At 57.8% G+C, this 14,016-nt stretch overlaps 1 protein-coding gene across 5 annotated transcripts in view; it reads right to left on the bottom strand.

Annotated features, from left to right (window-relative positions):
• Nucleotides 1–44: 44 nt before the first annotated feature.
• The window catches only part of KIRREL3 (kirre like nephrin family adhesion molecule 3), a 318,683-nt gene continuing 304,711 nt past the window's right edge, over nt 45–14,016 (bottom strand). For 4 of the 5 annotated variants that reach the window (XM_040534284.1, XM_040534285.1, XM_040534286.1 and 1 more), the window contains 4 exons: nt 12,155–12,262; nt 8,975–9,084; nt 1,869–1,955; nt 45–1,441 (listed from right to left, as the gene is read on the bottom strand). In XM_040534284.1, coding sequence (XP_040390218.1) covers nt 998–1,441; nt 1,869–1,955; nt 8,975–9,084; nt 12,155–12,262 — 749 coding nt within the window. In that variant the 3' untranslated portion in view covers nt 45–997. Of the gene's footprint in view, nt 1,442–1,868; nt 1,956–6,880; nt 7,041–8,974; nt 9,085–12,154; nt 12,263–14,016 lie in introns of those variants that run through there. The other variant, XM_040534288.1, reaches the window with a different exon arrangement.

Here is a 14,016-nt window from a genome sequence, read left to right as displayed (position 1 = left end):
GGGCCATGTCCTGGTGTCCCCATGCCCGTGTCCAGGTCCCTGTGTCCTCAAATGTCACTGCGCCTGGGCTGCGTCTGCGTGCTCGTGTCCCCGAGTGCCCCAGCCCATGTCCCTGTGCCCACAGGCACCCCAGCCCATTGCTCCAGGCTCTGTCCCCGACACCATGTCCTCAGGTGTACATGGGGGCTGTGTTCCTGGGCTCGTGTCCTGGTGTGTGTGTCCCCAGCATGTGTCCTGGGATCCCTGCCCCTCCCCACAGAGGGCCCTTACCTGCTGTGTCCCTGCTGTGGCGCCCCACGTCCTGGCTCCTGCAGGGATGGAGGTGGGGGGCCCTGCCAGGGGCCGCCCCCGTGCCTCAGTTTCCCTGTGCACCGAGCTCCCGTGGTGGGGTCCTCACCCCCACAGCCTCCCCACCCTGGGGACGTCACCGCACACCCCAAGCTCCCGGGGGGAGGAGGTGTCACAGCAGGAAGAAGGGGCACGGGAAACGGCAGCATCCTTGTCCTCGTCCCCTCCCGGCGCGGCCATCAGCCCAGGCGTGCCACGAGAAACACCTCTTATATTGCCCGCGATACAGCGTGGCGAGGCCCTTCCCGGGGGCGCTCGGGGGGTCCCCGTCCCCGCTGGCGTGTGCCCCCCCCACCCCCCATCCCACCACGACGGGACCCCCCCGAAACGGACTCTATAATTATGGACACCGAACACCAAGAAGGAAGGAAAGGAGCCAGGGGCGAGCGGAGCGGGGAAGCGGAGGCGAGCGGCTGGGTGGGTGCAGGGGGGGGGCGTTCGCTGGGACGGCGGCAGCCCCAAGCCCCCCCCCCCCCCACCTTTTGGGGACGGCGCCGCATCCTCGGCGGGGTCGTGCTCAGCGTGCAGTGGTCCCATTCCCTGCTGGCACGGCCCTGCTCTGGGGGCCGGGTCCCGGCTCTTCCACCACCGGCGTGACCGTCCTAGAGCAGAGAGCCCCCGGCCTGCACCCCGCAGGCGTCCCCGGGGTTCAAACGTGCGTCTGCATCCGCCTCTGCAGGGGCCGGCTGGGGTCCGAATTTTGGGACGAGGACTGGGAATGGTGGGAGGAGGACGCGGAGGCTTTGCTGGCCTTGTCAAACTGCACGTAGCCGTCCTGCTTGCCGCTGCTGCTGATGCTGCTGTCGCACTGCGTGTCGAGGAAGGAGCTGCTGTCGCTCATGGAGCCGCGCTGGAACTCGCGCTCGCACAGCTCGATGGAGCTGCTGCCCATGCCCAGCACGAAGCGCTGGCTGTAGTCGTAGAGGCGGCTCTGCCCGCTCAGTGTGCTGTAGATGTTGGTGAAGGACATGCCCGTGGGCACCCGCTGCTTGCCGGCAGGGCGCAGGTCCGCCGGGCAGCCCGACAGCGAGATGGTGGGCGTCGAGTGGTGCTCCTTGAAGGTGTTCACGCTGTAGTAGCCGTTGGTGGGGTCCTGCGGGGGGGTGGTGGTGGTGGTGGTGGTGGGGATCGGGGGTGCCTCAACTCCCTCCAGCTCATTGGGGTAGGATGGGGATGCCCTCCACCACCCAACCTGGCTGCAGCATCAGAGCATCCCCCTGTGCGGCCAATTCCCCCTTCTTCCCCCCCCCATCCTGGTGCACACCTTGATTTTTTTTCTTGTCTCCAGAGAGTGCTGGGACCAGCAGATGGCACCGGGGGTACCGCAGCATCCCTCCTGGCAGGGGGATGGAGGTCACCACGGGAGCCAAGGGGTGGCACACGGCAAAGGAAGGGCTGATCCTGCCCCGCGGCTGGCACAGGGCCACGCCGGCACCCAAGGGACACGGAGGCACCTCTGTCTGCAGGGCTGCGGACAGAGGGTGGCCACTCTCAAGGCTGTGTCCTGGAGCCCAGCTCACCTTCAGGTTCTGAAACTCCTTCTCTTCCTCCTTGAGCACCTCGAGCTGCTTCAGCACCGAGTCCTGCTGGAACTCCCCCCGGTCCATCTAGGAAAGGAGGCAACTGGGCGTGAGCACCCCTAGCTCCGCTCCCGGGGGTGACCCCAAGAAAGACTTGCTCAGGGCCACCCCAGCAGGGCAGCGTCAGCACCTCTGCACAGCTGATGCTCTGCTCACAAGGTGCTTTCTTCCCCTCTGGCCAGGACCAAAAGGGCTGAGCTGATGCAGAAGGTGAATTATTCACAACCGTTGTGGCTGCGAATTGCTGACTGTGACACCCCTGTCCAAAACAACCCCCAAAATGTCTTTTCTTATTTATTTATTTTTTCTCCTCCTTTCTCATCCTTTCCTCCTAACCTGAATTTGGCTGCTAGACAACGTCCCAGAAAAAAAATAAAGTCCCAGATGGGTTTTGGCATGTCCTTAAATCCATAATTAATGTGAAAGGCTTTATTTTTTTTTTTTTTTTTTTTTTTTTAAATTCTTGACTTTGGCTTCTCTCAAAAGATTTGAGTCCTGGAGGCTTTACCCAGCCTTGCTGGGACTGGTGCCGGCAGGGACTGGTCAGGAACCGACACCTTGGGGTTATTTCTGCTCGCTGCTGCCCTGGAGTTGGATGCTGCCGCCCGGGTGCACTGGCCTCACCAGGGCAGCCCGCTCCTCCACGCCTCATTACTTCTTCTTTTGAAGGCTGACCGCGACTGGGGGCAAGGTACGCATTAATGAGAATACGACTTTAATTATCCGTACTTCAGAAAGGTGGGTCTGTGCAGATGCTGAATAATTATCGGCCAATTTCTCAGCTGCCTTTTAGCTCTGCCCGCACGGATCGCGCAGCTCTGGCTCGTAGAGGCGCCGAGCCCCGGCCTGCTCGCAGACCCAGGGCCGCACCGCCGGCCTGCCCGACTCCTCCGTGTGTGCCTGCTCTTTTTTTCCCCTCTCTTTTCCCTTTTTAAAATGGTAAGCGGTTGTGGAAATTCACCCTTCAGCGCTTTCTGTTCATCTTCTGAAAGCCTTTGATATGGCTATTAAATGCAATAAATTGAAGTACCTGAGTTTTTCCGGGAAAAAAAAAAAAAAAAAGCAAGCTTGTAAAAGCCATTGATTTAGTAGGGTAAACACATGTGTCACCAAGCACGGAACTCAGGGCAGCTGAACCTGCAGCAGGAGGGGCCCCTAAATCCCTGCAGCCTGTAGGACGGCTGCAGGAGGCTGCACGTGGCCATACAGACGGTGCCCAAAGGATTTCCCAGGTCCTCACTGGAGAAACCCCTTCTCCTCCCACATTTTGCTAGGGTTTGGTGGTGACTGGGGGCTGGAGCGGGGCAGGGCAGCACGCCCGCCAAGGCAAGGTCCCACTGGTGCCTTGCAACACTGAAGTCGAGTGGTGGCATGGGTTTGCCGGGGTCTTTTAAGGCATTTCATGGTGCCTCTTGCCATGGTGACTTGGGGCGCTCGTGGCGCCCATTGGGGACCTGCCCGTGCCCAGGGCTGGGGGTGCTGGGGGCTCCCCCGGGGGTGCGGGGCTGCAGTGAGCCCCTGCACCATCAGAGGGCACTGGGGCCCCGCGCAGCACGCGCAGCCGTTCATTTCTAATTCCCAAATTAAGGCATTCATTAACGTGACCTTTATTAAAGCCCGTGCCACGGCTTAGCTCAATGCAATCTCATGCTGTCAATTAGCGGGCAGCGGGGCGCTCGTTTGCGTTCCTTCCTCTCCTTTTGATCCCTGGGTAAACAGAGAGCTCGGGAGTCCCTGACCACGTTCATCCCCATCCCGACACTCGACGGGCACCGGCCAGGCCCGTGCTGCTCTGGGTTGGCCGGGAAATCAGCCAGAGACAGGCATGAGCCTTCGCCTTTCTCCATCCTCGGCTGGCAAAGCTCAAGCACGACCCTTTAACCCAGACCTGGGCAGGAACAGGCAGCTCCTTCCCAGCTCGCCCAAAGCGAGTGTCTTTTGCTGCATCTTTTTATTTTATTATTTTATTTTATTTTATTTTATTTTATTTTATTTTATTTTATTTTAATTTAATTTAATTTTATTTTTTTTCCCCGCTAAATGGCTTCTGTATCTTCTCCATCCCTCTGAGCACAAAAGGGCATCTGCTGCGGAGTGGGCAGCGCTCGGAGTGCTGCGTGACTATCGAATGCCACCCGAGCTGCTGTATATAAATAGCTTGTTAATGAGGAGGCTCCTCATTCAAACAGGTGGCTACACATGTCAATACGCAGAGTGGGGACAAAAGTTAACTCCATCACCGCTATTAATAAAGATTATGAATGCACAGACAGCACGGGAGGAGGAGGGTAGAGAAGAATGTCCAAAGCAGAGCAGGACACGGGGGCACCAGCTGGGTCCCCATTTCCAGTGGGCCCCATCCGTGCCCAGGGCAGGGCAGAGCTGGGCTTGAGCCCTTCCCAAGTGCTGACGAGGGCCCAGCCACCCCGTGCCACCTGCAGGCTTTGTCCGGTGCCCGGCTGCCCTCCTGACAAAGCCACCAATATGCTGCCGTCCTTCGGCCGCTCTGCTGCCATGCCGATGGCTGGTGACAACGCTGCGCGCCGCCTTGTTGGAGCTGAGTGCCTGCCATCCCCTTCCTGCCAGTGCTGCTCAACTCAAGGGCATGGCCGGGTCCCGGGGACAGCGTACCAGCTCCTAACGCCGCCTGGCAGCACCGGGTGCCAGCAGCCTTCAGCATCCCAAGACCAGGGTGCTGTGCTCACCCTCTCCCCCTCCCCATGCCCAAGCCTCACCGGTCCCTCTGGACCCACGTGGCTACGGGGTGCGATGCATGGCATCCGTAATCATTTTGTGCCTCAGTTTCCCTTGCTGCAAAAGACGCCCTGCTGCAAAGCAACATACCAGATTTGCTACACTGGTTCCTACAGCCGTCAAGGTGACTCCTCAAGGTCGTGCAAGGCAGAGAAATGATTCTTAAATATTAAAATCCCAGGCTGCTCCCTTTGCTGGCAAACCCGCCTCGCTCGCCGGGCTGGGTGTGCTCCAGCACCGCGCTGCCTAATCCTCCGCATGCTGAAGCTCTCCCTCATTTAGCTCTGCAAAATGAAGCCGCTTTCATCTGGGATGGTGAATTCAACAGACCGGATATTAAATTCTTTGCTTTCATTATGGGAGACAATATGTTTTTAAAATGGGTCTCCCTGCGGAGTCCCCGGCTGGGTCCCAGCACAGAGGCAGGCGATGAACCCGTCCAGGCTGGCGCAAGCCCTGTCTGGGGGTGGGGGGGTGCCCCCCTCCTTGCTCTGGGTTTAATTATAATGTTTCCTGCTTGTTGGGTAATTGGATGACACTCAGACTTACTTTGAAACTTGCACAGGTCAAACCCTAACAGAGGCAAGGGATGCTGCTTAACAGATTCCTGAGATGGCAACTTCGGCTGCTGCCGGTGGGGAAACAAGCAGAGGAATGAGCAAACCCTGCTGGGATTTCTGAGCTGATCAGCCCGTCCCTGCCAGCCCGGTGCTGCTGGTGCTTCCCAGTTCCCCGTGGCACTGGCCATGGGGTGCTTGAAGCGTTTCTTGGGGAGAAAGGCAGAGGCACGATGCCCTGGCAGCTGGGCTGCGGGTAGAAATGAATCTTGCCCTTAAATTTCTGTTTTTTCTCCCTTTGATGTAGACCTGAGCTGACCTCCTGAGCCAAGGATGTGTGCGGTGGTGGCTTCAGGTGTGACCAAAGTGGGGATTTGTCCCATGGAGCAGGAGGATGGGGACACAAAGTAAGTGGAGCGAGGCGAAGGCCATCAGCCTGGTTTTGTTGTTTTCACCATTCTGCCTCCAAAGCGATGCCTGGGCCCACCTGGCCCCGTTTGATTTGGGATGCTCTTGTGCGTTGGTCCCTTTGGACTCATCTCTGTTATGAGTATCCCTGGCAGCAGGGACGTCTCATCCCGCACCTTCAGCCCCATTTCACAGGTGGGGAAACTGAGGCACAGACCCTAATCCACCAGAAGTAACAACCCCATCACCGAGCCCTGACAGCAGATGAGGCTAAACCACATCCAAGCTGATGGTGCTTCGCTCCTCTGCCGTCCCTCAGCACGGCCAGGCACTGGCGGAGCCGAACTGGTGTGCTGCCGCCAGGCACCCTGGCACGTCGGGGCTGAACGGGACAAGAGACAAAGCTGCCGTTGCAGAAGGCGTGCTTTTTTTTTCTGGGATCATACGCTTTAACGGGAGCTCTTGCCTGCAGCTTCTGGTGGCTGTTTGCTTGCTGGCCTCTTTAGGCTGGCAGCCTTCCTCCGTCTAGAGGCGGGGGGACTGTGCTGAGACAACGTGAACATATGCAAATCAGACAGCATGATGTGTCTCCTAAGGTGTTAATGAATTTACAGATGCATGAATAATTATTTGTGAAAAGCACAGAGCACCGTGGAGGTCACAGATGGCTGCAGAATAACAAATGCAATAATGATTTTCAGGAAAAACTAGGGGGAAAAAAAAAGAAGAGTCGCTCTGCAGCCCAAAACACTTCAGCAGAGCAAAGCCCCATCCATGCCGCAGCTGCACCTCCACTCCCGCAGGGTATGGGACAGGGGAAGGGGCTGATGTGGAGCTGCCTTTCGTTAACATCTGCATTAATGATCACGCTGCGCCAGCGCCCGGTGTGCTAATGCAGTTCGCAGTTGATATTAAATTGCAAGGTGTTAGGAACATTGTTGAGGGCAAGGAGATAATTTCAGGTTCCACCGTGGGCAGGAAATATCCTGGTGAGCTCAGGAGATGCAAACGGAGGAGCAGCAGGGGCCACGGTGCTGGTGCAGGGAGGAGGGAGAGCAGGAGGGGATGGGGTGAGCAAGCAGGGCGCTGCAGCGCGTTGCCACCGCTCCTGCCAGAGGGGTCTCATCACCCACCACTCGTTAGTGGATGAGTTCTGCAACTTCATCTGCCGGTGACAAACGCAGAGCCTGATCAGGAAGCTGTGCAGCACCTGGGCCGGGGCAGCTCACTGCCCGAGGAGGCTGCTCCCAGCAGTGAGCAGGGGGAGCGGGGCGAGCACCCGAGCAGGGAAGGGAATATGGGGAGTGTTTGCTGGGGGTGCTCTTGCTGAGGGCAGACAAGGACAGGGAGGCTCTGGTCCATGCAGTGGAGGGGTTTTGATGTCTTCTCACCTCTGGGGATGTCCCAGTCAGTGCCAAACCCACATAGAAACTCAGCATCAGGCTCAGAGACCTTAGGCCATCTCTTCCAGCCTGTTGGACGATGTTGCTCTGACAGGGTTATTTTCAGCTCATGTGTCTCCAGGAAAAGCCCCTGGTTTTGGCCATGAGAGTGGGGAAATCTCCTCCTCCCCGCAGTCCAGCAGCCAGACGCTCACTGCTACGCTCTGTCATTTTGTACCTCACCGTGCTCGATTTTGCCTGCCTTGGTTGCGCTCAAATAGCTCAAATACAGCATGCTGCAACCAAATCACCTCTCAGAAATCTTTCTGATGAGCTAAAACACACGAGCTCTCTAAACCTCTCCCTGTAAGGCATTTTTTCCTGCCATCAAATCAATGTTGTCATTTTTTTCTGCACCATTTCCATCCTGCCAGCATCCTTATTGAAACGTGCTCAGCGCCGTGCCGCGTTACTCCGGTACCAACCTCATCAAGGGCACACGTGGATGCAGAATCACCGTCTGGCTCTGGCAAATGAGCCAAGCAAGCGCTGCACCCTGCTCACCCCCGCAGTGTCCTGCAGGCTCAGATCCTGTCCCTGGCCTCCCATAACCATCCTCATTCCCATTTACCGCTCGTCACTGGTAAGTGTCACTCATCTGTCTTCTCTGCTGAGGCTTCCAGCGTGTTGATGGAGCAGCAATTGGGCAAATTCGAGCATTTGAGCAGGATTTAGGCAAATCTCAGCCCTTCCTTTGGAAGCTCCCCGGCAGCGCTGTACAGATGGTGGCACAGGGTCCCACGCAGAGGAAACTCCTTATTCCCCATCATCTCTGCAGCATGGTCCAAAACCAAAGCCCAGCCTGCTCTGCCCTTCTGCTGAGCAAAGCTGCTTGGCTGATCTAAAAAGAACCCCCCACAAGTTTGCAGACCCCTTTTCTTCTTCCCTGCCTGGAAAGCAGAGACCCCACTTGCAGAGGTCACCTCTGCCTCTGCTGGTCCCTCCTGGGCAAAGCCCCTCTGAGGATGAAGCTCCCAGCACAGAAACCTCTGTGCTTGGCTGGCGGGCTCCATCTCCTCCTGCATCCTCACTTGCTGTACATGTGCACTGCCCAGCAGGGCATAGCGATGCTTACAACTGCTGCCCCAAAATCCAGAGGGCAAAAACAACCCAGCAGCCTAGAAAGCAGCCCCTGCTCTCTTCAGCCCTTTCTCCCTCTCACATCTGCTCTTTTCTCTGACCTTTTACAGCTTCCTGGCTTTCTTTGGCTCGGCTCTCCTCGTCATTTGTTCGGCTTGTATTTCTCACCTACAACATTACACCAGCAAGCACCAGCAGCAGCAGGTCGGCCTCGGATGTGGCGAACAGAGGTGCTGGCAGTGAGGGGAGCAGCCCTCTCACTGCCCGTGGGGATATGCCAGTCCTGGGCCGAAGCTGAACTCACCGTGGGGATGAATTTCCTGCTCATCAGCACCCTCCCCTGCCACTTCCCCAGCGGCAAACCCATGCCACGCTGGGCTGGCCACACACCGCTGGGTTATCAGTCTGCAAACCACTGTCTGCACGTGCTGCTTTTGCACTTATTAATATCTCAAGCGTATCCACGAGAGTGCCATTCGTGCTGGCTAATTACTTTATTATTATCCTGTGTTCACCTACTGTGTGCCTGCTTGCAGTTTGCAGCACTTCCCCCCGCGCGAGGTGGCAAACTTGCTTTGCAATTAGCCCCACGGGCAGCTGGGCTGCTGCAATCAGCCTCAGCCCATCCTTGCTCCTCATTAGGAAAGTTTCACTTGAGGAGCTTTTACTGCATGGTACCTCAAGAGGAAGGTTTTGGATGAGCATCTTTGCCCAGAGAGGGGATTATGGCACCGCACTGTGTGTGCCTGTGCTCGTTACCATCAAACCCGTTAATTGCTTGCAGGGAGGGGAAGGAAACCCTTACCATCAGCTGCTTGATCGTGGGGTGCTCCTCCGTCTCCCTGCCGGAGGCTGGCTCCTTGTGCACAATCTCCACGCGGATATCGTTCTTGGCAGAGACCACACCTTTCAGATCTGGGCAAAGAGGGAGACGGAGAGGGAGAGGGGTTAATGAACGCAGCCGTGCTGAGCACCCTCAGGGACCGGTCTGAGTGCACCCCTAACCCCAGCTCAGCAAGTGCATCCAAGACTGGGGAGAGCGATGCTGGACTACCACAGGGTGCAGGCATGTGGAAACCTTCCCCACCAGGGAGCTCATTTTTCTAGTTTAGCTCCCGTGGGAGCTTGGTTAGTCTCTGCCGGACTGCATCGGGAGCCTGGGCTGCTCAAGCAGTCAGGGGATGTTTGTCCAGACTGATGGTCTACAGCTTGAGGAGCACACAAACCACTCCCGAGGGGCCCAACAACTCTTCCCGTGCACTGGGAAGCCTCTGAGAAAAGCCTTGGGGAGCAGCCACCAAAGGCAAAGGCCAAGCAGTTAACAAAGACGAAGCCAGGGCTCTGGGAGAGATGACAAAACCACCCCCGGCTGCTGCACCAAGCAGCCTGTTTTCACGCAGGGCAAGGGGAAGATAGAAAGTGTGTGGAGAGATTCTGGCTTCCCTGAAGGTGTCAGGCATGCTTTGAAGAAGTCGTTTTAGAAAAATTAAACCAAAGACGGCGAGCAGCGGGAAAAGAAACGGCCGTGCGGATCTGAGATGAAAAGCAGAGATGGATGCAAATCCGAGCAGCAAGATGCCAGCAGCTCGCGGCTTTGACGCGGGCGCTCGGGCTCTGGGCGCCACGCTGGGCTCCTGCTGCACCACCCCTCCTGGCCCCATGGGGCCTTGGGGCTTTCGGATCCACCACGGCGTACGCGGCTGGCCCCCGCCTTGGGGCTCCATCCTTGGGCTCCATCTTCTCCCCTTGGCATCCCTCAGCCTCGGTGCCTGCAGCCCTGCTGGCACCCGCGGGCATCTCCAGGCTGCAGGGCTTTACTGGCAGGTCTTTATTGCTCTTTGTTGTGGCTCGTTATTTCTTTCTTTATTTTGGCTGGGATGACATTCCTGGTATGGGAGCCTCCATATTTAATCACAAGGAAAAGCTAATTACTGTCTTGCACATCCTCCCCCAAGAGTGTTCCCCCTTAAATAACTCTGGGCTGTTATCCCACCGAAGATACAACAACAGATGTGCCATAAAGTCTTTTTTCCTTTCTTTTCCAGAAAACAAACGGCCCCCAGGCTCGGTCTGTCCGTGCTTGCTGCCGCTTTGCTCTCCCCAAAGCTGGGGTCGCCTCTCCCGTGCCACGGGCGGTGCAGGAGGTGCCTTCCCCGAGTCACTGCTGGGTCACCTTGTCCCCTCCGCGGGGAGCCACAGGCTGCGGGCTTTGTTTGCCGGCTGCTGCTTTAAATGATGCCACCGTGCTCCCGTATTTGTCCTGGGAGACAAATCTGCAGTCATCCAGATAGGAAATGAGTCCCTTGCCCTGCATCAAAGCGCTCTGCTGGGCCCATCAGTCCTCAGCTGGTCTCTGTGATACCTCTGCAGGTGTCACGCCGCTAAGTCGTCGCCTCCCCTTCCCGGCACGTGGCCAGACCTCCCCACGGGTACCGGCTGCAGTGTTGCGTGCGCGATCCCCCCAGTGCAAACACTCCGGCAGCATCTGCAAAAATTGCACACCCCGGCAGCTGAGTCCTGCCCTGCCCAGTGAGGGGGGTGCAGGATGAGTCCCTCCAGGGCTGGCTGCTGCCCCTGGGGAGGTGGGAGCTGGGCAGCCCAGCACCCCCTGCTGAAGACCTCCCTGGGGGGAGCTGCACTGGAACCACGGTGGAGGAAAGGGGCTCGGGGCGCTGCCATGCCACCACGTCCCCGGTTCCCTCTTCCCCATGTTCATGCTCCCATCTCCAGGAAGGAAAATGCCTTTTATTCCTGATTCAGCCTGGGAATCTCCCAGGGCCGCCTTCAAACAAGCTCGTGGAAGGACGAGCACTGCTTTGTCCCCCAAAGCCCTTCCCTTCCTCTGCGTGCATCCAGCCTGTGAGTGACCGCTGCCTGAAACCGCCGGCGATGGCTCCAAAAGCTGGCACGTGCACCATGTCTTTGATCTGTTGTCATGGCATTCGCGTTACGCCGTGTGTCCTGCAAAGGGCCCCGCACCATCTGGTTACAGCCAAAAAGGGGGATATAATGAACCGCATGCTCTGAGCAACGCAGGGTGCGCGTGTCTGCACCGCGGGGAGAGCACGGCCGATTGCAGCCGAGCACTGACGTGGTAACACGGCTTGGCCTCCTCTTCCAGGCACTCGAATTGCCCATCATCGCTGAATGAGCTCAGCAAAATTGAATTGGCAAGGTCCTAGCATCACTCCTGCCCGTCAGCAACCCTTCCCAAAAAAAGCAAGATTAATGACGGGCCTGGTTTTAATTTGTTAATACTTGCACAAGTTGCTAATGCAGTCTGCAAGAGTTCAAAACGTGGGGAATTGAACAGGGAGAGGCATCGTTACTGCTCTTAAAATTAAACACATCTCTGCTGCGGGAGGCTGTGCATTTGTACCCAAACCCAGGAGGAGCCAGGGCTCTTTGATTGCTTTGCCAATGACGGGGAGAAAGAGAAGGGGAAAGCAAGGGAAGAAAACCCACTCTGTTTCCTGCATGCGTCTCCCAAGCTGGGAGCATCGTCCAGCACCGCGCGCTCTCTCCCGCTGCCCGAGATGCTCTGGATGCTCGCGCTGCTCTCCCTCATGGTTCCAGGCCTTTTCATTTAGCCAACAATCGTCCTTTAATTTCCTGGTTTCTTTTTAATGAGGCAACACGATGCTGCTCTGCTTACCTCTCCTTCCCTCTACCTGCGTCTCTAACGTCCCTTTAACTTGGACTCCCACCGCAGCTGGGCGCTGAATACCGCGTGTCCCATGTAATACCCCTCAGCTGCCCGTAATTCCCCACCCAGAAATACACGCTTTATGTCAGGAAATGCACTTGAAATAGAAGCAGAACAAAGAAGGTGCATCCCAAGGAGGACTTTCAGCAGTGGCCTGGCACACCGGGGCGCAGGGAACTTCTCCCTCCTGGACAGCTGATGGCTCTGGGCTGCTCAGAGCGGGTCTGGCACCAGCCCTTTGCCTCCAGTGGGTGGGATTTGCGTTCGCCCCACACTTACTTCGCTGAGAGCGGGCGCAGCAGAAGGCGACGATGGTGGCCATCAGCACCAGGAATGCCACGCCGGCCCCCACGGCCACTCCGATGATCACCGCCATCGGCACCGACTCTGCAAGAGGAAAGAGAGGGCGGCTGACACCGAGCCGAAGGTGGTGGGGCGGCTCTCCCCCTCTGGCGAGCCCCCCCCCGGATATTGGCCAGTGGCTCAGTGGTGAACCTGGGGGAGGGTTTTGGGTCCTTCCCCGCTCCCCCCGCAGCACTGCATCCCTCGTCCCTGCGTGGCACCGTCTGGGGAAAGGGACAGAGCCTGGCTCGCTCCCCCAGCCCCAGCTTGCTGCTGCTGGCAATGGGATGGGGAGGCGAGACCCGGTGCTGCCATGCTCCCTTTGTCCAGGGAGCAAAGCTTGTAGCTCTGCCACTGCCGTGTGCTGCAGTTCGGGCAGGCTCTGACCTCTCTGTGCCTCAGTTTCCCCTGGGTGGAGGGAGGAGGAGGGAGCCAGAAGAGATAATTGCTTTCAGTAGCGCCACATGGCTCAATGAATGAACAGCTATCTCTAAAGGGTTGTGGATGGAAAGTGCAAAAGAAGCCAGCCTGTTAATATTATTGAGAAAGAGAAATGGCATCAGAGCCGGCTGGGAGAGAGGTTACAGAGCAGGGCTGGTGAAATACAGGGGGATGGAGACCAGGCACCGTGCCCGCCTGCCACAGGTGACAGCTCAGCTCTGCGGAGCAGTGCTGGAAGGTGCTGGCCGTAAAGTATCTGGGGATGGATTAACCCAAGCGCCATCCGTCATGGCCTCTGCCTGCTTCACATCCCAGCCTCTTGCCTTCTCCCTCAGCTTAGCAAGTTTGGGAGGGAAGGAAGCCCACAACAGGCGAGCAGGGCCCCCCATCCCACAGCCTGGGGATAGGGGTTACTGCTCGCCGCCTCCCGCCTGCGGCAACTTCACAGCTGGGCTCCCAGCAGGGATTTCAGCTGCAGCCCAGCCAGCAAAGCAGATTTATTTGCACAGATCCAGGCTCGTGAGGTGTGCAGGGAGGTATGAACTCACACCGATGGCTGGAGGGTCAGGTGCTCAGCCCACGAGCCGTGCTCCCTCCCTGATCGGTGCCCCCAGGCGCTCTGCCTGCTCTCGGGGTGGCTGCCAGCACCAGCACCAGCACCAGGTACCGCAGATTGCCTTCACCACCTGCCTCACTCAGAGACCTCCCCGAAAGCAGTAGATGCCTACAGGCCCCCTTTCCTGTTATTTCTAAGCACCCCTTGGCCTCTTGCGAACCCGCTACTGCCCCAAAAAGGGGAACCCTTTCCATTGCAGCTGGGTGAGCCTGCAGGAGCCATAAACTACCTAGTGGGGGGTTAAATTTGTGCCCTGTATCACACCTAAGGTGGCACACATGGTGCCTGGCAAAGCAAAGGCTTTCATCCATCCACTGCCCTCGATCAGTGTGATACCAGAGCATCCTCCCTGCTTTGGGGAGCTTTGGAGGCAGGAGAGGGGTCAGGAAGCACAGCGTGTCCTGCTCTGAGCTGCTCCCTCCCATGGCAGCGAGCTGCTCCAGCCTGTGATGGAGCATCCATGGCTGAGCGTGTCCTCACCACCCTCCTGCCGGCCTCCAGCACAGGCTTTCTGCTTGGCCCCTCTGCCTTGTGGAAGGATGGGGTGAATTTCGGGAATGGGGGGAGGTGGTCTGGCAAAGCAAAGCCCAGCGGCCTGGTGGGTGACAGAGCTGGATGATAAGGAAAGCATTTCATACTGTCCTTCGGGGTGGAGCTGGTGGGGAGAAATGGGAGAAAAGAGCTCGTCTGGCCACCTGGAAGCATGGAGAGGACACCAGCCACCCTTCTGCTGAGACCACTG

This window comes from Cygnus olor, chromosome 22 (assembly GCF_009769625.2).
Source record: "Cygnus olor isolate bCygOlo1 chromosome 22, bCygOlo1.pri.v2, whole genome shotgun sequence".
NCBI classification, from domain to species: domain Eukaryota; kingdom Metazoa; phylum Chordata; class Aves; order Anseriformes; family Anatidae; genus Cygnus; species Cygnus olor.
The sequence above is the reverse complement of the archived record's forward strand: the minus strand, read 5'-3'. Positions and strand labels throughout refer to the sequence as shown.